The 21990-nt window shown below is 43.1% G+C and overlaps 2 protein-coding genes across 3 annotated transcripts; one reads left to right on the forward strand and one right to left on the reverse strand.

Annotated features, from left to right (window-relative positions):
• Positions 1–316: 316 nt before the first annotated feature.
• Positions 317–18243, forward strand: col28a1a (collagen, type XXVIII, alpha 1a). Its single transcript, XM_084031715.1, has 35 exons — positions 317–405; positions 1760–1907; positions 2375–2940; positions 3062–3082; positions 3267–3326; positions 4050–4103; positions 4202–4246; positions 4511–4537; positions 4659–4703; positions 4806–4850; positions 6714–6767; positions 6871–6939; positions 7042–7110; positions 7291–7359; positions 7488–7556; positions 7652–7720; positions 7799–7867; positions 8680–8748; positions 8841–8912; positions 8999–9067; positions 9303–9374; positions 9802–9870; positions 10752–10820; positions 11117–11185; positions 12032–12100; positions 12216–12284; positions 12416–12484; positions 12654–12722; positions 12802–12882; positions 13112–13147; positions 13241–13277; positions 13877–14431; positions 14664–14791; positions 14878–15148; positions 15495–18243. The coding sequence occupies exons 2-35, from the start codon at positions 1781–1783 to the stop codon at positions 15665–15667; spliced, it is 3504 nt and encodes a 1167-aa protein (XP_083887841.1). The 5' UTR covers positions 317–405; positions 1760–1780; the 3' UTR covers positions 15668–18243.
• Positions 18244–18377: 134 nt separating this feature from the next.
• On the reverse strand, positions 18378–21396 carry c1galt1a (core 1 synthase, glycoprotein-N-acetylgalactosamine 3-beta-galactosyltransferase 1a). Of its 2 annotated transcripts, none has more exons than XM_084031714.1 (3): positions 21266–21396; positions 19554–20212; positions 18378–19029 (listed from the first exon to the last, which is right to left on the reverse strand). In XM_084031714.1, exons 2-3 carry the CDS (start codon positions 20157–20159, stop codon positions 18865–18867), a joined length of 771 nt encoding a protein of 256 aa, XP_083887840.1. In that variant the 5' UTR covers positions 20160–20212; positions 21266–21396; the 3' UTR covers positions 18378–18864. The 2 variants fall into 2 exon arrangements, with proteins under 2 accessions (XP_083887840.1, XP_083887839.1); XM_084031713.1 differs by having other exon boundaries at positions 21157–21380.
• Positions 21397–21990: the final 594 nt, after the last annotated feature.

The following is a 21990-nucleotide window of genomic DNA, read 5'->3' on the forward strand; positions in this document are numbered from 1 at the left end:
ACTTAATTATTAGTGAAATTTGGTTTCTGTTTGCCAGGACGTTGCCCCTTCAAAATAAAACCTACTGGCGATATGCAGAACTACACAACTCGAAATATAGTCTGAATATTGAAATCGTGACGTTAAACACGAAGTAAAACTCTAAGTGTAAAACATATACAATAAAAACAACCACAAGTCGTTTCTCAAATAAAGCTGTATTGTGAAAGGACTGGCAGGAAGTGGTCGGTTTAATGCGGGTGACTTGTCACCGGTGTGTGTGTGCGCGTGCATGTGCATGCGTGTGTCCGTCAGAGCGGCTGCAGGTTGGACTAAAGAGCCGAACCTGCGTGGAAACACCACACTGCAGCTCCTCTTCACCTCACTGATGGATTAACCTGGAGCTCTTATTTTGTTAACACTCAGGTACGTGTCTTCCTCAACTTTAATACGCTTTATTTTGATGTTTTAACACCGTTTTTCATGTTGTAATATTCTTAATCTTCAAATAGCTCACACGTGTCAGAAGTGTCAGTAATTTACAATCCATGTGGTCGATTCAGTCTGAGTTTATCATCAGCATCACCATTATTATTAATAGTATTATATTTACTATCTATCATCATTATTTTTATTGGGAGTTGTAGTAGAATTGTTATTATATTTATTAGTAGTAATATTACTCTATCTACTATTTATTATTTGTATTAGTATAAGTATTAGTAGTGTTATTTTATTCTATTTATGTTTACTTTATTATAATTAGTTATAGTAGTAGTAGTACTTACATTTATTATTATTATTATTATTATTATTATTATTATTATTATTATTATAGCAGTCATATATGATGTATGGAAGTATTTAGTGAAGTAACATCAGTAAAGCAGAACTAATTTACTTGTGTAGTACATTTCATAACCAGATATGATCAAATACTACACTGGTATCATCAACATCAGGGGGAGTGGTCGTCATGGTAATTAGCTGTAGTATTTCAGTGGCAGTAGTAGTATTCATTCATTTATTATTAATAATCATAATAATAATGATAATCAGTAGCACTAGCAGACAATTAGCAGTAATTAAACATTAAAGTCCACATACATTATAAAACATTAAATGATTCAATTAAAAAGAAATGACAAACACATGACATTAAAGATTAACATTAATGTGTGTTTAAAAACTCACACTGATCTCAGTATAGTTCCCAGCAGAAAAACAAAACAAAGACACATATGGTGTTTCCTTATTTGCTTTTTTAACATTGATTTATGGGTTAATTTAGTCAAAACTTTCCTTAAATTCTTAGTTCTTCTTAACTTCTTACTCAACTCTTGAAAAGCAGAAATAGAGTGCAGGAGTCACAAATAAAATAAAGTAAAATACAATGAAATAAAGTCAAAATAAAATAGAAATAAAATAACATTACAGTTAAGAGCATTAATTGTAAAGGATAAAAAAATATAAATATTTTCAGCGTAAGACAATACATGTCTTCATTTCCCATGAAGTAAATGAAAGTTTCCCAGATATAATCTAAGGCGTCCCTTTTATTTTGAAGAATGTGATTTTGTCCATTGAGAGGCAGGAAGTCATCTCCCTGAGCCAAGATGCTGAACACACTCAGCACATGTGTGATCTGTAAACCTGCAGCGGAGCGGCCCTGTCTCCATCTGGTGTCCGAGTGAAATCACTGCCGCCTTAAGAGACTCAATGCTGCCCATCATTCAGCCTCAGAGGAGCATCTAACGCTAATCCTCTGATCCGGTTCCAGGCAGAGCAGCTGGACTGAACCATGACTACGACGTGGCTCCTGAAGGTCTGGACCCTCACTTTGGTCCTGACGAGTCCGATCACATGCCAGAGCCGAAGGAGGAAAGGACAGAGAGACGACAATCAGGTCATCATCAGTGAGGCCAAAAGTAAGTTTTAACAGTGACAGTTTGTACGTCATCATCGGGATAACGTCTGGAAACAGGTCTGATTATTAAAGGTGCAGTGTGTAGGCTTTCGGCAACATCTAGCCGGTTGCAACAGTTTGGCTAATAGACAGGTAAATTTAAATCTTGTCATTCGTGTAGATGAACACGACTTTAAACTGTATTGGATGTAATTTCGGACGTATCGTTTGTTCAGTTGGGATGACTTTACGCTACAAAACAAATGTTCGGTTGAGGCAACAAAAAACACTCAGGTTTTACTGAAAATATCTACAAACAGTATAGGTTTAGGTGATAAAACCCCCTTAGTTAGGTTTGGCAATCGGTGGTGGATGAGTTTGGCCTTCTGGGTCAGAAACCCTGTAGAAGTCTGAATGCATCGCTGCATCACTGCTTCTCTAAAGGTTGCTTCCTGAGTGTAACCCTGCCGTGGTTTGGTTCTTCCCCAGCCCTGATCTGCCCGGTGGAGATCATGTTCATCGTGGACAGCTCCGAGAAAGCCAAATCTCTGCTGTTTGAGCGACAGAAGGACTTCATCCTGCGTTTCAGCACCAAGCTGATGGGCCTCAAGTCGGCCGGCTGGCGTCTGCGCGTTCGCCTCGCCGCCCTGCAGTACAGCAGCAAGGTGTCGCTGGAGCACAACTTCAGGGACTGGCAGGACCTGGACGTCTTCCAGAGCCGGGTGGCCTCCATGACCTTCATCGGCCACGGCACCTACACCGCCTACGCCCTCGCCAACGCCACCCAGGTGTTCAGCCGCGAGACGTCCTCCAGCAGCCTGAGGGTGGCGCTGTTGATGACGGACGGCACGGACCACCCACGCAGCCCCAGCGCTGTGACGGCGGCCGCCGAGGCCAAACAGCACAACATCAGGGTGTTCGCCATCAGGCTGTCGAGTCTGCCGAGGGACGGTCCCATCGGGGCGAGACTGAGATCCATCGCCAGCGCCCCCCCACAGCAGCACGTCCTCAGCCTCGCCGACAGCCAGCTGGACGACAAACTCTTCACTGAGCTGGTCAGTCACGTTGGGATTCAATCACTGCTATGTTCAGTGTATGGACGCTCAGTCCCAGGTGTTACTGTGCTGTGTTGTTGGTTTCTGATTTTAGCAACTTCTGTTTTTCTTCTTCTTGCAGAACTCAGTCGTCAAAACTGGGGTAAGTTCTCTGTGGTGTTTGTGATCATTGTTGTCATTTAGAACTGTTGTCCTGTGACATTGTTCTTAAAAGTGCATGAAACACATTCAAAATTAGATAAACAAACATGTCAACATTTTTTCTTTTTCCCACAGTTTGTATGTAAATGTTGATTATTGTGTTTGTATTCTTGTCTTTATTTCAGTGTCCACAGCCGAAGAGCTGTCTGTGTGAGAGGGGGGAGAGGGGTCACCCCGGCAGCCCGGTGAGTGTACTAGTACTCATTTATTACATACATACATAAATATAAATACAACACCATCTGTGTCTCAGCTCTCAAAATAGTTATCATTTTAAACAACTTGCTGTATTTAATTGGAAATATACTTGGATGGATGGATGGATGGATGGATGGATGGATGGATGGATGGAGGGATGGAGGGATGGATGATATAAATGACATTGAGGTTTATGATACAAGGTCGATATTATTTTCTGGTAGAGAAACGTTGCCAGTCAACGTTGCCCTCTGCAGCAGCGTAGATCTGTGTGTGGCTGCAGGCTGAAGTCCTCAGTAAGCCTCACACAGTGGCTTGTGATCCCTGGATAGCGGGCCAGTCTCCCAGCCTCAGCACCCGGTCCGGGGGCCTCCACCAGCAGGTGCATCGGGCCGGGGAACAGATGTGAAGAAATGTTTCCCACAATGCAAGTGTAGCAGGTGGTGCGGGGGCCAGCCAAAGGGGCTATTTTCTCTGGGCGAGAAGCAAAGGTCAATGATGGAAGATTAAACATGAGCAAACACAGCGGCTGAGAAGGTCTGAGAACCTGCTGCAGCGAGGTGAATGAGGTTTATGTTGGACCGGGGTTACAGACAGGTCGCACTGACAATCCCCCGTCTCACCTTTGCCTGTACACACAACTGAGTCCAAACTAAAGAGGGGCCCAAATATTCTCATTCGGCACAACCTCTTCCTTTTCTTTCATGCAGGGGAAGCCAGGCGAGCCGGGGTTTGACGGAGCTCAGGGTCTAAAGGGATCTCGTGTAAGTCTCTATTGTCCCCGGTAATCCAGCGGTAGTGAGAGAAAGAATCCATGAAGAATTGTCTGATGTGCTGTTTTGTCTGCGCTCGGTCACTGTAGGGGGAACCTGGCATTAATGGACGTCCAGGAATGGAGGGCCTTGAGGTAATCATCAAATATTTGACTCGACCTTCTCTTGCCTGGGTCAAGCTCTGAACTATGTGAGTACGGCGTTGTGTTGTTTTGAGAAGCAGCGACGGAGCTCCAGATGGATCAGTGGCTACTGAAACACAACAATCAAAGGAGTAGTTCTCTACGCTACCAAGCTCTTTCACCGTCACATGAAGTGATGCTGCTTTCATGCTGTTTGGTGCACACTTTGGAGCAAAGAAATTTAATTTAATTTAATTCAAACCTCCCTTTCTTTAGGGTCGATCTGGCAGCAAAGGGGAAAAGGTGTGTATTATTATTATTATATTATTATTAGAAGGCTGAAGGTAAAAAATGACTCATATATTTCCGTGTTCAACTCTATGACAGTAAATGTAAACCCGTGTCTTTGCGGCTTGTTTTCCAGGGAGAACACGGTGAATGTGGCGTCCCGGGGAAAAAGGGAGAACAAGTCGGTTTCTTTCTTCTTTTAAATCAACATTCAGACTTGTTTCTATGGCCGACCGCTGCAGGTAGATACAGTGATGCTGATGCTAATGATGTCTTTCCTCAGGGTGCAGGCGGACCTCCTGGACCACGAGGCCCCAGAGGAGAGCAGGTGAAGGTTTTAACATATATAACATGCTGGGAAACGTTGATACGTTCAAACACAGAGCTTCAGTTCATGGTTTTTACATCAGCTCAGATGTCTTCCCTCACATTGAAATCAATAAATACAGAAATAACAGTTATATATAGATTCCACACTGGCCCCATGGGCGGTCTTGTGGTTCCTCCTTGAAGCTCGGGTCCAGAAGCCTGGAAGCCCAAGGATTTTTCAGTACCTTAGCTGTTCTCAGGTCTGGACTCTTCTGGACTGAGATCTGGCATATTGATCCTGGACCCAGAGCACTGTCCTAGTTTCGGGGTTTACAGCCAGTTCTGCTATCTGTCTGTTAGGATTCATTTCAGAGACAAATTTATTGATTTAATATTGACTTAAATTGCATTTGATTTGTTTAAAGAGTTAGATTAAAATAATAAATGATACATTTTGATGATCATAGGTTAATCTTATGAGAGACACTGACTCCATCATGCTGGTTAAATATTTAAATAAGTATGAAAATTCATCTCACAAACCAGGTGAGCTGAAATTCCAGGATTCCTTGAGTTTTTGGAGAAATAAAAACACTTTGATTTGTGTTCAGGTTGAACAAACATGAATTAAAAAGTTGTACATGTATATTTGTTAAGCTAGCTGTCCCCCCTGCTTCCAGTCTTTATGCTAAGCTAGGCTAACCTCATCCCAGAGGTGGATCTTCTCATCTCACTCTCAGAGAGGAAGTGAATAAGTGGTCTTCCTAAAATGTCATTTATCATATTCATAAAGTGTATTAGTGTATAGTGTGTGTCCTTTAACTTTTGTTCCATTTAAAGGTCCGATATTAACCACACGTAGTGAACCTGCGTTTCATTTAAAACATCAGGAGAAGTCGCCGCACATGAATCCTCATACCTGAATGGGTGTGTGGTCATTGTACATCGGCGCTGAAACCATCAGCCACACACTCCGAGTCCATCTCCCGCTCTGCACTCGTGGAATGTGAGCTGTGGATTAGGTCTTAACCCCCTCCCAATGTAGCTATTCCAACGCGGGGAATCCGAGCCTGCAATGTTTGGTTGTAGCCTTTGAGCAGACGTTGTCCCAGAGGATTAGGATTTGGGCACATGTTATCCATTCCCTCTCTTCTTAAACGCTTGTTGCCCCCTTCAGCGTCGGTAGAACAACGGCGGCCGTCGCCACAGTGCCATCAGGTTTCACGTCCCTCTGACCTGCGTCCAGTTCCCATGAAACGCACTGTCAAATAAGATGGAGCACCAGAGTGTCCACCAGACCTTGAACAGCCAAACAAACCATCTCACCTTTATATACCTCACCTCTCTATCTATCTATCTATCTATCTATCTATCTATCTATCTATCTATCTATCTATCTATCTATCTATCTATCTATCTATCTATCTATCTATCTATCTATCTATCTATCTATCACCTCATTTAAAGGAGCAGCTGGTGAAGCTGTGTTTAGCCTCTAGGACAATGATCATCAACAGTTTTCACTTACTTGGCCAATAAAGCTGATTCTGATCATCACAATCATAGTCACACTGCTCTTAGAGGCCAGCAGGGGGCAGTCACAGCTCAGCAGTCGGCCACACGCTTTCATCCCAATGTTTTATGTGTCAAATAATATCTTTCATGATTAACATTTACATTTAAACATGCAACAATTGCCCTTTAATTAACTTATTTTGAAATTTCCAATAAAGACAAATACATTTAATGTCTTCAGTTGAATTACCAAGAATATCCATATATTCTTTTGATTGTTAAAAATAGAAGACTTTATGTTTTTTTTAATGTTATTTAGAGAATCGTATTTTTTGACTTGTCCCTTCCCGTCTTGTTCCTGTCTCAGGGGGGCAGGGGAGGACCTGGAGACCAGGGTCTAGAGGGGACATCTGGATCTAAAGTAAGACCACTCCAAGTCCAGTTTCAAATAAATCAAAAATGTACTTTGTTTACAGTTAGAAGTTTCATCATGCTGGTAAATGTCTCTTTCCCTCCCCTAAAAGGGTGACCGAGGACTGAGGGGGGCACCTGGACCCCCAGGAGACAACGGCATTGGGTTCCCTGGTCCCAAGGTAGGTTTATGTCTGGTTTCTGTTTTACATCATCACTTGGAAACTTGACCAATGTTTGTGTTCTCGTCAGTTTATCTGTAATCTGTAAACTTTATTTATCAGGGTGACAAGGGGACTCAAGGAAGACCAGGTCCTCCTGGACCCGTGGGTATGGGTGAACCAGGGACACCGGTGAGTTCACAAAACTAACTGCTTTTATAGAGCGTTCCCAAAGACTGGCTCGGGACCCCCAGGTGGGTCGCAGGAGATTTTATTGGGGTGACCATAAATTTTGGTCACAAATCAAAGGCGATCGGCCACGAATGTCAAATCTGTTTAGTCGTATTTAACACGTCCTGTCTTTGTGTTTAGGGGCAAGCGGGGCCAGCAGGGATGCAAGGATCGCCAGGGTTTGCGGGTGAGGGTCTTCCAGGGTCCAAGGTAAGTTCCAGGACAAGCTAGTCCACTACAACTAACATGATTGATGGAACCTTGATTTAAAACAGTCTGTAATGTACAGGGAGAAAACGAATCACACTGTGTGAATCTATTGGCTGTGTTCCCTGCAGGGCGACAGGGGCTACGAGGGTCCGAAGGGCAGCCGTGGACCTCCGGGAGTCGGGCACAAAGGTGATAAGGTACAGTTGCTTGTTAAACACAGCTGGGGGTTGCAGACGCACGTGATGCTGTAAAGGAGGACCTGTCTGACCTCTCACCTGTCTGACCCCCTCAGGGAAACACAGGAGCCCCCGGGCTGCCAGGCTTGGTGGGCTCTCCAGGAGCAGGCATGCAAGGAGAAAAGGCAAGGCCCGTGAAATGTTAGGAATCTGCTCCTCGTTGTCATCATGTTGAAAATTCTGATGCTTCTCTCTGGCTTTAGGGGGACCAAGGGCCAGCTGGGCCTTCTGGTCCCAGAGGACCTCCTGGACTGGGTATAGTTGGACCAAAGGTGAGCAGCACTTAATAGGAGAGAGGGTCAACACCTGTTATTTAAATGAATGAGTGACGGGTTAAGAGGACAGTGCTGGAGAAGGTCATGAGCTCAGATTGGTGATAGATTCAAACAGCCAATCACAGTACACGTGATTTAAAGCACAAATACATTTTATTAATTGAAATAAATAATTGTTGCCTCCCTGCCCTCCTTTAACATTTTACAACAGCATGAAATAAAATTAGATATGTCATGCAAAGAGATGATGATCCGCATAGGCTATTATATTCTATTTAATAATAACAGATGTATTACAAAAAAAACTATTTGATTGGATGGGCTTAAACACAAAGTGGGCGTGTCCAAACCCAGCCAGGCCCACCCGGCTCGATTAGATAATATGATCATATATATTGTAGGAAAATATATTCATATATCATATTTTACTATTACATGTTGTGGACTAGAAGTATAAAATAGCATGAAATGGAAATACTCAAGTACAAGTATCTCAAAACTGTACTTAAGTAAAGTACTTTCCACCACAGCTTCCTATATTCTTGTAATTCTCATTAGTGGCCACAAGTGGTCACTGTTCAGCCAAACTTACATCAGCAGAGCTAGAGGCCTTTCCAGATGCCCCCTATGTCCTATACAGTAAACACTCAATGGTTTACTTAATCAAACTGATGGATATGTACATTATTATATAATATAATATAATAGTTCCACAATGGTATTTTATACCAGGACAACAGCTTAAAACCTCTGTAGTGTCTTTCATTTGGTCGTGTTGTGACTCAGCCAGTGATCTGTGTTGCTTACAGGGTGACCAGGGTTTCCCAGGAGAGCCTGGACCTCACGGAGAGAGGGGTTCTGGTGAACCGGGGTCGAAGGTCAGACAAGCAAACGCCCCTTGAAGAAGATATTGGTCAGTAGAACGCACAGCGGGAACGCAAAGTGCTGAGTTTCTTGTGGTTTTTCGTAGGGGGAGCCGGGACCCGATGGGGCTGCTGGGATACCTGGCATTCCTGGCGAGGATGGAGCCGTTGGGCCGAAGGTAAGTCAGCAACAGGAGGTCTGGGTGGAGTTCAGCTCACATATATGTCAGGGAGCCTGTGATGTAGTTGGATCTGTCTTCTATAGGGAGAGATGGGGCTGGCAGGTCTGAGAGGCCTCGAGGGAGCACCGGGCAAAGGCATCGCCGGAGAAAAGGTAATCCATCCTCAGCTGCTGCCCAGAAGTGAAAGGACCAGCCTCTTAGAGGATATCCTGACTGGTGTTTGTTCACCATGAACAGAAGTTTTTTTGTTTTTTCATGTTTATCTTTTTAAGCACATATGTAAATAGTAATGTGGTCTATGTATCTATTTAAAGTTGACTAACTGGATTACTGTGTGTTCCTGTGACAGTATGTGAGACGACATCACATGTCTGTTTTTTTCAACAGGGAGATAGGGGTGACCGTGGACCTCGGGGACTTTCAGGGTCCCTGGGCCCCGTTGGACCCGCTGGAGCTAAGGTATGTTAGATACAGGTCACCCCAATGATTACTTTACTAATTAGAGTCCTCTACATCGTCCTCTATATAGCATCGTCCCCCACACAGTCCTCTACACCTGTTTAATGTCAATCAGGAAGAACTCATCATAACTAGTTGGTGTTTTACTTCCATAAAACTCAGACATTCATGTAAGACATGACATGCATGGGGGCGGGACTAGATAAGCCTCGGCTTCTCCCGCTTTCCCTTTCGGCCATGTGTATTTTTTTACTGTGTGAACAAGATGTGTGATGATGATTTAACGGACATGCCCGAAATAAACAAATAAATAATCCGTTATCAGAAGGTAAAGTGTCATCCTGAAAAACATCCTCGTTGAATCTCTTCGTCACAATGACAAATATTTGCTGAGCTCACAAAGGTCTTCTTGCTTCTAACTGTTCAGGGAGAGCCCGGGAGTCCAGGTATGATGGGCCTACCTGGACCCGCTGGCCGTGGCTTACCAGGATCAAAGGTAAACGCACCCATGATGCAACCATGACACCCGTATCTGACGAGCTTCGATCGCCCTGTGATCATTGAATGTAGCACAGGATAAGGGTCCAATGGTGGTCTACTGGAAGAGGCGGGACTTAGCCTCTCTGTTAAACTCTGCATGAGGCAAGGTTATTAGTCGCCAACATATATTGTTTTTTTTTTAAAGAGGTTTTTTTAGGTCTGTGAAATTTGGATTGTTAATCGGGTTAAAATACCTGATTTATGGCAGCTTTAAAAAGAAATTGCAACGTTTGTAGGTGTTGTTTTGCAAGGAAATTCAGTTGAGCAAGTGAAAATTATTCTTTTGTTGTTTTTTTAATTCTGTTGTTTTATAATTCATTCAAAATCAAAGAAGTGAAAGAGAAACGTTAGAATGAGACCAACAAAATAAAAAACACAAAAGAAATGATGGTAACATTCACTGTTACACATTGAAACACTGTGTGTGGTATAATTATATGCATTGTATTGTATATATAATAATAATAATAATAATAATAATAATAATAATACATTTTATTTCATAGGCGCCTTTCTGTCACTCAAGGTCACCTTACAGTAAATAAAAGACAATGTACAGTACACAATAGAATAAAATAAAAATGAAGTAATAAAATAAAATAAAATAAAAAGAAGCCACAAAAGTACACAAGAGTAAAGTAAAGTATGGACAGGAAGCTCGGTTAGAGGGAAAAGGCAATCTTAAACAGGTGTGTTTTGAGTCGGGACTTGAAATGTGAAAATGTACTGATGTTCCTTATTTCGGGTGGCAGAGAGTTCCAGAGCCGGGGAGCAGAGCGGCTGAAAAAAATTATGATTCGTAATAGTGTGTTATTCTTTCACTTGTCCGAATAACAGGGAGATCCTGGGCCTGTGGGACCAGCTGGACATGTTGGAGAACCTGGAGTCGGAATCATTGGGCCCAAGGTAACACAAACACATTTCACCATTTCAAAATATCACCTTTTTGCTCTTTTTTCACTATTCTTTGATACAGAAGTGTGAGGGCAGAGTCAGTATGTCTGCAGTAGAGAGGCCTACAAGTCTTACTTTAACACTTCTAACACAAAAGAGACTTCCTTGACCTAAACAATTACCTTTTAAGATATATAGAGAGGGACTCCCTTTATTCCGACCTGCATGCCAATCTACGTTTGATGGTTACATGTAGAAGCTCCAGAATCTGTGTGTCTGTCTTAGTATTTGGACTGTTCCTCCTTCAGGGTAACAAAGGAAACACTGGACCAATAGGGCCACCGGGAATGAAGGGAGATGGCTTCCCGGGACCACAGGTGAGACAACTGAATAATAATAACCATGTTTTGTTTTTTTACAATAGACCCCAAAACAACAATGAAACACAAATAAAAAGGTAAAAAGATCAAACTAATCACTCCAGCAGATCAAAACTGTACAAAACGTAAAAGTGGATAGCAAGTGATTCACATAAAAACATTTTTTATAAAAGTTTTCTTTTAGAGTTAGGATCTAAGACTGCGTTCAGGCTCACAAAGAGTTAAAAAGATCAGCAATGTAGCCCGACGGCCTTTCTGTTTCTGTAAAAGCTATCAGTACAATCTTCAATTCAGACGTACTGGTAACCAGCACAGATACACGTCAGTGTGTTGAGTTGAGTAATACAGGGCTTGCTAACGCATTGGGCATGAGACACACACAAAAGAGAAATTATCTTTAGGCCAGTTATTTGTCACTGTGCCAGCGCCTTGCTCTGAGTGACGAGATGCACCCAGATAAGCACCCTGCACTAAGAAGAAATGTTGAATTCAATAGTTTTATTTGTACAAATGTATGTCTTTTATTAGATTCACAAGGTTTTATCCACTTTACCCGTCCAAACCCATCTGACCCCAAATGTTAGCATAGCCTAGCACCCATCAACCAGACTCCATTAAGAAAACAAGCATTTTAAAAGTTGTTTCCTTGTCGTCTTGCAAACAGACCTAGAAAACGTACGTACGTACATGGTATTTCTTTGATAAACATACATATTTGAACGCAAACCGCAACCCTTTATGAAACCTATTTCCTGTTTTCGGGCAATCAGAGAAAAAGATATCCTGCAAACTAATGTGAGGATAGACGAGTTTGTACGTGAACATGTTTTTCTCGACCATCAGGGGCTTCCTGGCTTAGCCGGTGTGCAAGGAGAGATGGGACCAGAAGGGAAAGGACTACCTGGACCGAAGGTGAGTCACAACTGTTGCGTCATGAATTCATGAAGCGAGGGAACGACCTCACAATGAAGTGAGTGTAAGTAGTGGAGAGTATTTGTAGTCCAAATTTGTATTTTGTGTTTGTCAGGGTGACAGAGGCTTGGCGGGCGTGCCGGGACCATCAGGTCCTCCTGGTGTTGGACTTTATGGACCAAAGGTCAGTGTGTTTGTGTATACAACACTAAGGGGGAGTTAAACAAGTCAATTTCTATTGTTCTTATAGAACCTTTGCATTTCATAATATTAGCCGAGTAACTTGACAAATGCTGTGATGTATTTTATTCCCAGGGGTCAACCGGACAACCTGGTCCATCAGGCCTGCAAGGACTTCCAGGAGAGGGCATCCAGGGACCAAAGGTAGGCAATAAAAACAGTTAACAAGGCTGGTATGGTCATTCAAGACTTCAACTGTATCAGGTTGGTCACCGAGGGTGGGTCAGGTAAGTTCCCATGGGCGGGCAGAGGAAGGGATGGGATTTAGCCTCTCTGATGTCACACTCACCAAGTCCTCCATCTTTATTCTTAGGGAGAGCCAGGGTTCCAGGGACCAATGGGTCCCCGGGGGCCACCAGGGGACGGCCTTCCAGGGGAGAAGGTACGAACAATTCAGCCACTGCATTTGACAATGGTTGCATGGCTAGTGCATGTATGGAGCTTTGCTTTCACACCCACAGGGGGATCGAGGCATTCCTGGAGACCGGGGAAGGAAAGGAGACCGTGGGGACTATGGAGAACCTGGATCATCTGGACCCATGGTAACGTAGCATGACCCATCTTTGGAAAAACCTTTATGTAACACCTTTCCTCAGAAGGTCTGTGATGATCATGAGGTCACAAAAGAAGGAAAATGTTTCCAAAAAAGGCTATAAAAGCTATATTTAGGATGATCCCAGTTTTTGTGATTCACAGATTTTAAGAAAATAAACGGTACATAAGGTCATCGTTGTCCCGTGGCGAGTTCCTAATGTGCCTTTAATCTTGCAGGGAAGATCTGGCGAAAAGGGAGAACCTGGACTGACAGTGAGTAAGAGCGACTGGCACAAATGGTTCTGAGCTTTATATCTTCTCATTAAAAGATCAAGATGCATCATTGTATTTATTTTCTGCACACAGAGAGAAGAGGTCATCAGGATTATAAAGGAAATCTGTGGTAAATGACACACTTGATACTAATCATTTTGCCTTGCTTAGTTGGGAGATACTGTGTCACCTAAATGTACATTATAGTACCAGTATTCAGTACAAAGTATAATGCAGTCCAACTAAAAGAAATGCTTTAAGACATCGACTTCAGTGAAGACAAACTTCAGTGTGAGTCGTAGTAAAGTCTGAACAGATGTTTCGATGTGATGTAGTATTTTACAGTGTATTTTGTTCCATTGGACAATCATGGGAGTGAGATAACGTCACATTAGTGATGGGACATAGCCAAGTTTACTAGCTAGCTAGCAAGACAAGCTAACCCCGTGTTGTTGACGTACACTGTGTGAAATGACAAACTGAGACTTTCTGGACCTGAACAAGTATCTTTTCTTACACATCATATTTGTAATTCATGGTCCAAAAATTCAAACAGATTCAAAACAAATATTTGTCTCTTGCCATTGACATACATGCATTTCCTAAAGGGGCGGGACCTTTCTATAAGCTACACAGAAAGAGCACTTTTCGATTTGCAATGCTTCATGTTTTTGTATCCACCCCTGCCGTTTGTTATAATTCTACTCCATCTCTGACATGTGTTCCCAGGCTGTGGTATCAAGTGCAAAGAGAGTCCTCTGGAGCTGGTCTTTGTGATAGATAGCTCTGAGAGCGTGGGGCCAGAAAACTTTGAGTTGGTGAAGGACTTTGTCAACGCTCTTATCGACCGCGTGCCGGTCAGCCGGTCAGCCAGCCGGATCGGCGTGGTGCTCTACAGCCACGTGGACATGGTGGTAGTCAGTCTGCAGCAGCAGGCCAGCCAGGATGAGGTCAAAGCTGCCATCAGGAAGATGGCCTACATAGGCGAGGGCACCTTCACCGGCAGCGCCATCCATCGAGCCAACCAGCTGTTCAAGGCCTCACGGCCCGGCGTTAGGAAGGTGGCGGTGGTTTTAACGGATGGGCAGGCCGACCCCCGTGACATCATGCAGTTTGAAGAAACGGCGGCGGAGGCCCACAGTAAGGGGATCGAGATGTTCGTGATCGGAGTCGTGAACAAGACGGACCCTCTCTACGAAGAGTTCCAGGATCAGATGGATGTTATTGCCTCCCATCCTGCTGAAGAGCACGTCTACCTCATAGATGACTTCAGATCACTTCCCAGTAAGCAATCATCAATCAATCATTTATCAAAGAATGTATCCTTACTGAAGTGAACCTTCTGAGAACATCCACATGTCTGGAATCGCTTAGTCTTTAGTCTGTGAAGGAAACTATACTCTGAACATATAAATGTCAGATAGAGCAAACAGTTCTAATGACCGACTATCATTTCCTGTGACTGGGACAACCTGCAACGGTTGTTTTTCTGATCCTGTTTTTCATTCTGGTACAGCTGTAGAAAGCCAAATACTGAGTCGAATCTGTGAGCCGGAAGACATGGTGGCGTTTCTCCCAGCGCCCGTGGAAATCCAGCCTGAAGCTCCAGAAGACGGAGAGTTCACAGTTGAGGACAACATACAAGTAACGCTGCTTTCTCAGACTTGCTGATATTACCTTATGTGTCTCTACAAGTCTGTGTGTCTGATCTGAGCTCCTCTACTTCCCAGTTTGAACTCCCACCGGAGACAGTGACGGCCCAGACTCCTCAGTCCCATGAGTCGGGTCTGACGGACGAGAACCTGGTCGATGCTGAACTGTCGGAGCGCTGGGACGAGCTGCCGGACATCACCTTCGTGTCTCCTGGCGGCAGGGGGCCCTCGGGCCCCGGGGTGACCTCCATCTTGGGTCCTCAGGCCACGAGTGGCCGGCTGTATGAGGCCGAGAGCACACAGGCTCCAGTCGGGCCTCCTTCTCCACCGACGGACTCATCGCTGCCAGGTAAACTGGCACCAACAGGTTAACCAACACATCGTGAGGCTGCTGATCACGTTGTGTTGGTTCTGGTGGCATGCGTCACAACAAGTGCTTAGCTAACTTAGCTAAGACTTTAGACTCATATTGGCGCTTCAATGTGATGACTGAGGATGTTGCTCCATAACACTTAACCATTTGACAAACTTCCATATAGAATGTCCTGGACATGACGGCAAGGCAAAGCATTTTAGGCATCAAGGGACTTGTATGAGGTTTTACTTTTGTAAAGATTCTGGGTTTTTTCCACTGTAACTTAGTCCATGTAGTTGGATCCGTACGGTGATGTATCGCTGTCATCTTGTCCTTCCAGACCCGGGCTGCAGTCAGACCCTGGACCCGGGTCCCTGTCGGCAGTACGTAGTCAAGTGGTACTACGACCCCGAGGCCAACGCCTGTGCCCAGTTCTGGTTCGGAGGTTGTCAGGGCAACGGGAACAACTTTGACAGCGAAGCCAGCTGCAGGAGTTCCTGCGTCTACACGTAACAAAGTGCAATCGCGCCGCGTTCCTTCGCCGAGGAGCTCAACAGACTGCTGCAGGTGGAGGAGATGACGGAGGGCGGACTTGGACCTCCTCGCCGTCTCTCAGGCTACGTTCACACTGCAGGTGCTCCTGCTCAATTTTGAACTGCTACACATGTACTAGCTGTCTGATCACTACTTATATCTGCTCATACTTATTTTTCAAAAACCAGTGAGAGGAGCATCAAAGAGCTGGTGGTTATTATTGTCCCCTTTCTTTTGTCTGTTTTCTATCCACCGTTTCCTCTGTACACTAGACTCAACAAACAGGTCCATGTATCACAAAGGTGACTGCAGCTTCCTTTGTTCACCACGTCGAACACTGATCCTGTGTCAGCCAGCTCAATTAACTCAGACTTTGCCAGCTGTGAGCAAAACGCCAGCTTTTAAATATCAAACAAGAAACAAACAACATGGCAATATTACAAAAATGAATTCAAAATTGAATTAACAACAACAGCTGACAGGATGTTACTTTAATGAAGATAAACTTAAGCATTGAATTATAATAATATATGCACATATATGCATGTTTATACAGAAGTATATGTGAACTTCATTCATCTCAACTCCTCCTGCGCCACGACAACGTCACTCAGAGCAGCTGATCATGATGATGTCACTCCCTCTTTCTATAGACACTTTTGTAGTCGACCTCGTCAAAAATATACGTGTGCATCTTGGCCTTTAAACATCAAATTTAAACCGTTACCAATATCGAAATGTCTGGTTTCATGTCCGCTTGTCAGAATCAATATTGCAACAGACTCGAGTTTAAAAGAATTCAGACAGAATCACGACCGTTTCAGAGCAACAGGTGTTTCAGTTGAACCAGTGACCGTGTTAACTGGTGACTTTCTGCACGTAGTAACTTCTGTAAACGGTTGGCGTAGATAATAAATAAACACGGATGTATTTTTAAATTGATTGAAGACTTTTAAGAGGACCAGCTGCCGTCACCACAAGCAACCACGACACATTCGCCTGAGAGTCCCCAGTTAACACGGTCACTAGTTAAACCACAACTCCTAATTTCAAATGTAAATGGACAAAATACTGGGCCACTCGCTAATGGATCCTACTCACCGATAACAGCACACACATCTGGAAGGTCAGTTTATTTCGGTTGCATTCCCCATCTTTGCTGGTTAATGTTCTTACATAGCTTGACAAGCTGTTGCACTTCGCTGTAGTTCCATTGCCAAACTGCATCAAATAAGCGTCAAATATTCCATTGCCAAACTAGCATCAAATAAGTAATTACGTGAACGTAGCAACAAACATCAGCGTGATCAGTGTCCCATCCGCTAAGAGGGCGGGGTTTATGTCCTATACTGCAGCCAGCCACCAGGGGGCGATCCAGATGTTTTGGCTTTGCCTTTTCGGGAGCTGTCATGTCATCTTTATATACAACCCGTCCTCACTGCCCAAGGCGTCAAATATGCAGCTCGGTTTGTACGTGATGTACCCACCTGCTGCATTATGGGTAGAGACAGAGGGAGATCATTTGTCTGCACAGGGCGGGTCTAAACAGCATCTCCCATTGTTTCTTTGTTTTTTTGTTTGTTTTTTGTGTGTTTGTCTCTCCCTTGTGTGAGCAGGATTTCATGTCACGGTACGACAACGAGCCACAATGGAAGAATAGGAGTGCCTCAGCAAACAAACCAATTCAACTGATAAAATAATTAAAATGTGTGTCCATATTTGGTCAGTTCAGTTAAACATATGGCAGTAAGAAGTCATGACAATATTACCACATGAGAACATCAGAATTGAGGTACTTTCACCTGCAATGTGAATATAGTTCCCGTATGTGCTGTTTAGGGGGTTTGAATACTGGGATTCGTCTTGTTACATATTGTTTTTTCGTGGGTCCGTGTTCGTAGGTGTTTCGTGGTTGTTGTCCACAAAGCAGCGGTGCCTTCAAGGACACTCACTGTGTATTTTTAACCATGTTGTAACTTCTTCAATGTTCATTTCTAAAGCTGTAGTTGTTTTAGTTCACCTTAACAAAACTCTATTAACCTCCATTATGATGAATGTTGTATGGAAAGAGACACACTTGACTGTAAAATATATTGTTGTTTTTTTGTTTAACACTGTTTAAGTGCCAGAAGGAATAGTAAACATAGAACATGATAGTTCGACAAAATAAACCTTTTTATCAATAAATAAAATATAATTTCTTAAAAGATTCCATGTTTAAATACCCTTTTTGAGATGTTCACAAGTCTTCAAAGGGAAAGTCACACAATGAAAACTTCCCTTTTAATATGCCCCTAAAATTAATATGGACCAATATTTTTCACAATAACAGAAACATATCTGTTAAAACGCAGCTACAACCAGCAAACATACAAAAATGTGAGTGTAAAAACTTTACTGCTCCTACCCATGAAATAGTCCCGCCCACATAAACATCAAAACGGGTTGTTTTTACAAACTGGGTTAAACAAACGAGATACAACAAGCTAGCTAGCAAACTTTAGAGGTACTGGAAGGGGCGGCCAGGTAGCTAGCTGCTTCCCCTTGTTTCCAATCATTATGCTAAGCTAACCAGGTGCTAGCACTAGCTTCATATATAATGTATAAACTTGAGCCTTGAGAAATCTCATCGAACTCCCAGCAGTGAATGAGTGCATTTCCAAAAAGGTCAAACTTGTTCAAGTGAAAGTTTGATATTAGCGGTTTTACTATTTGTTTTGTTATGAACCTAAAACAGGACTTTTTTATGTTTTTTTATCCCCTGCTTGAATAAAGGTTTTCATTGGGTCGTCTGGTTGATGGCTACACAGAACAATCGGCCTGCTCATATACAGTATACAAGTAACCACAACTTTGTTTGCAGGAGTTCTCTGGCATTATTTTTATTATGTATATTATCAATTGGCCAACATTTATTCAGATGTTTTCCCAGAGAAACACAAAAAGTACAGTACAAGTTTGTAGTCATCCAAGAGGGGAAAAAAGGACGACAGACTGAAGGCACACGCCACATTAAAGTTGGACATTTCTTATGACATACAATGTAACATGAAGACAGTTTTGAACCAGCCCTTCATCAGGAATACTTGAGCAGGAATGAAAGCCTTCACTTATAAAGTAGTGGTTCAACGTGCTGAAAGAGTGAAGTGCAGACGTTTGTTGTGCACACCAGCATTTTAAGTGGAATTAGTTGAGTTCTTTAATTCAGTTTTTTCATCTGGATTAAATCTGTATTTGTATCCATATGGCCGCAGATGGTAGGTCAGGTACTCTAAGACATAAAGCTGGACGGCGTACATGTAGTGAAAGGACACGATGAAATCCGAGCAGCAGCCTGGACCCTGGAGAAGAACGAGAAACACGTTAAAGGATATGTATAAAGGAGGTCAACGCTTGACTGAAGGTCGATTTCAGGCTTTTGATGATTCGGCCCAATAGTCGCTATGAATTCATGATTTCCTCAAATTCATACTGGGACACATTGGGAAGTTGTTCCTCAGACCAGCATCTTCTTCTCAACTAGAAGACAATGGAAGCAGGACCTTCATTGCTGCTCAGAGGAGGAACCACTCTGACACCACATTCTGACTCTGGACCTTTTACACTAACAACGCTGCAGAAAAAGGACAGATAACCCTGCAATGACAAGGCAGTGTAAAAGGGGGCTACTGAGTCTTTGAGAAGCATAGAGACTCAATTCAAATGATCGTCAGTCCTTCACCTTGTTGATCTCCCTACCAGTATTAGCTAGTAGCAATGAAGCTAGTCTGAAAAAGGTACCTCCAGACTGTAAATTAACCGTGCAGCAACTTAATACCAAGTAAGATTAGAAGAGCTATGAGTGAGGAAGTATCCTGTTGCATACCTCTACTGGAGGAAAGTGTTCGTAAAGCAGATACCAAGGACGTGGTCTTGGGGGCTGTCTGATCAGGTAGTGGTCTGGAGGATAAGGATGAAATGTTTGTCTCCCCTGAACGTCTCTGGTGTCTGCGGGCTCCACCTTCATCGTCTCCATGCATTTGCCCAGAGCCATGTCCTCTATGGTGGAGAAGTGGGTACATTTCCCGGTATCGAACCCTTTGACGAATCTCCTCAGTGCCTCCTTACTGAGGACATACCCCGCTCCACCACTCATGTAACCCTGCCTGAGGAAGGGGGTGAACCTCCTGCCCAGGTATAACGCCTTTTCTGGATCATATTTGGACAAGGTGTAGCGAAGATTCTCCACGACCACGAAGGTGTCATCGTCCGCTTTCAGGAACCAGTCCGCCTCGTCCAGGTGGTGCTGGTGGATGTACTGAAAGGCTCGGATGGTCTTCCAGAACAGGTTGTTCCTCCCCTCGCTCACGTTCAGCTTCACGGTGGGAAAGTCGGTCAGGACGGAGCTCATGTACAGTGTTATGTGGCAGCGCTTGGCCCACGTTTCCCTGATGTGCTTGGTTCGGGATTCCAAGTTCTTGGGCCCCGTCATGATCCAGCACAAGATCCGGATTGAGTGAGAGGAGTTGGAGCTCTTGTTCGCAACTGGAAGGAATGAAAGATAAGAAATGTATTGCTTAGACAGAAAAGTACACTTAGAGCCAAATCCATGCAGACGGCAACGATTTCTGATACCATAAAGCAGGTCAACTTTGTTGTCCAGGGGGCCACATTTTCAGAAAGACTAAGTCACTACTTGAGTCCGACTTCCTGTTTCATGCCTTTAATGTGCCCTTAGTGAACCAACTTGAATAGCCTGTGATTGAAAGGTGATAAATGTCCCTCTCTTCTGTGTTTGACAGTTGACAAAACATGAGGCAGACGTTCTTGTCTGATGATGCATGAGATGCCGCAGCGGCAGATTGTTGATATGATACGACTCACACACACATAGCTCCATTTCTAATCAGCACTGTACAAACCAGTTCACTAAATCAACCCACATTCCTCACGTTTACTTAGATCCACCTAAAGATGGAAGAGAAAAACGTTTGAAAATAAAATTATGGACGTTCTGGTTTCATCAATATGGATTCAATGATCCAGTCTAAGATTTGATTCAACTAATATCTAAGGGTGAATTAATTCCGAGTCACATTTTTCCCACATTTGGACTCAAATAACTTTTATTTGCCACATGACTGCTTGCAGCCATTGCTTAGACTAATCGATAACAACAAGACATTTGGAAAATACATTCAGTCTGACACTGTGTCTGACTTGGAAAGCTCTGTTACATCACTTTCCCTCAGCCCTCACCTACCAGCATGTAACACACAAACACTGAACTCATCTACTCCTACATGGCAACTCGGAGTTTTCGGTTCCAGAAATGCTGTTCTGATTTAGTTCAATCAACTCTGAAGACTTAAAAAGTCTTTATAATCATAATAATATAAAGTTACTTTAGAATCCTCCTACATCTTTATTTAAAACGTGCAATTAAAAAAAAAAAGACAATTGATAATATGGATCCAATCAACGCCTACCTGTGTGAACATGCGGTTTGGCTTCAAACTTCACATCCCTAACGAAATAGCGGACTTGTTCTCTTGAAAAGTTCGGGTCCCACAGAAAACCAAACAAATAAAATCCCACCATGAATCCAGTGGCGAACATGAAATGAGACGTGATGTAGGTCATCCTCCTCCGGGCTCCACTAGCTGGCGGACACAATGTGGAGACGAGGAAGTGAATTTGATCACCTTTCTTTCTGCTTTCCCTTCAGAGCGCAACAGACACGCAACAGACGCAGCGCGCACACGGCTGATCCAATCAGGCGGAGGCACACCAAACTAAATAATAATAATAATATGAATAATATGAATAATAATAGTACAAGTGCAAAATAATAAATAAATAAAAAACATTCACTGCTTGAAAACCTGAAGAAAATATGTATGCAATTAATATAACATTTATAATAGTAATATTTTAGTCACAAAAGTGTGTTTTCATACTATTTGCCTAAATTGCCGGACGGGACAACCCTCTGTTACCGTGTTGCCTCCAGGCAACATCGCCTACTTTAGCTGTTTTAAATAAAATGACACACCCATTTAATTGTCCAACGCTATCTCACGCAAGGGGAACTCAAATAATAACCAATGAAAATAAAAAAAAATAAAAAGTCACATGCCCCATTTGTGCTCGTGCACGCGCGGGTCTGTGTTTGTGCATGATTATAAGGATAAGGTGCATATTTGGATAAAGTTCTGGTGATTTTAAATGTTTTAACATTAAACAACATTGATTTTAATGTTTTGATGATTACAAAAATGATGTATTTATTATACTACTTGTCTCCTCTGTGGCGCTAGTAC

The sequence above is a fragment of the Eutrigla gurnardus genome, assembly GCF_963514095.1.
Source record: "Eutrigla gurnardus genome assembly, chromosome: 17".
Classification (NCBI taxonomy): domain Eukaryota; kingdom Metazoa; phylum Chordata; class Actinopteri; order Perciformes; family Triglidae; genus Eutrigla; species Eutrigla gurnardus.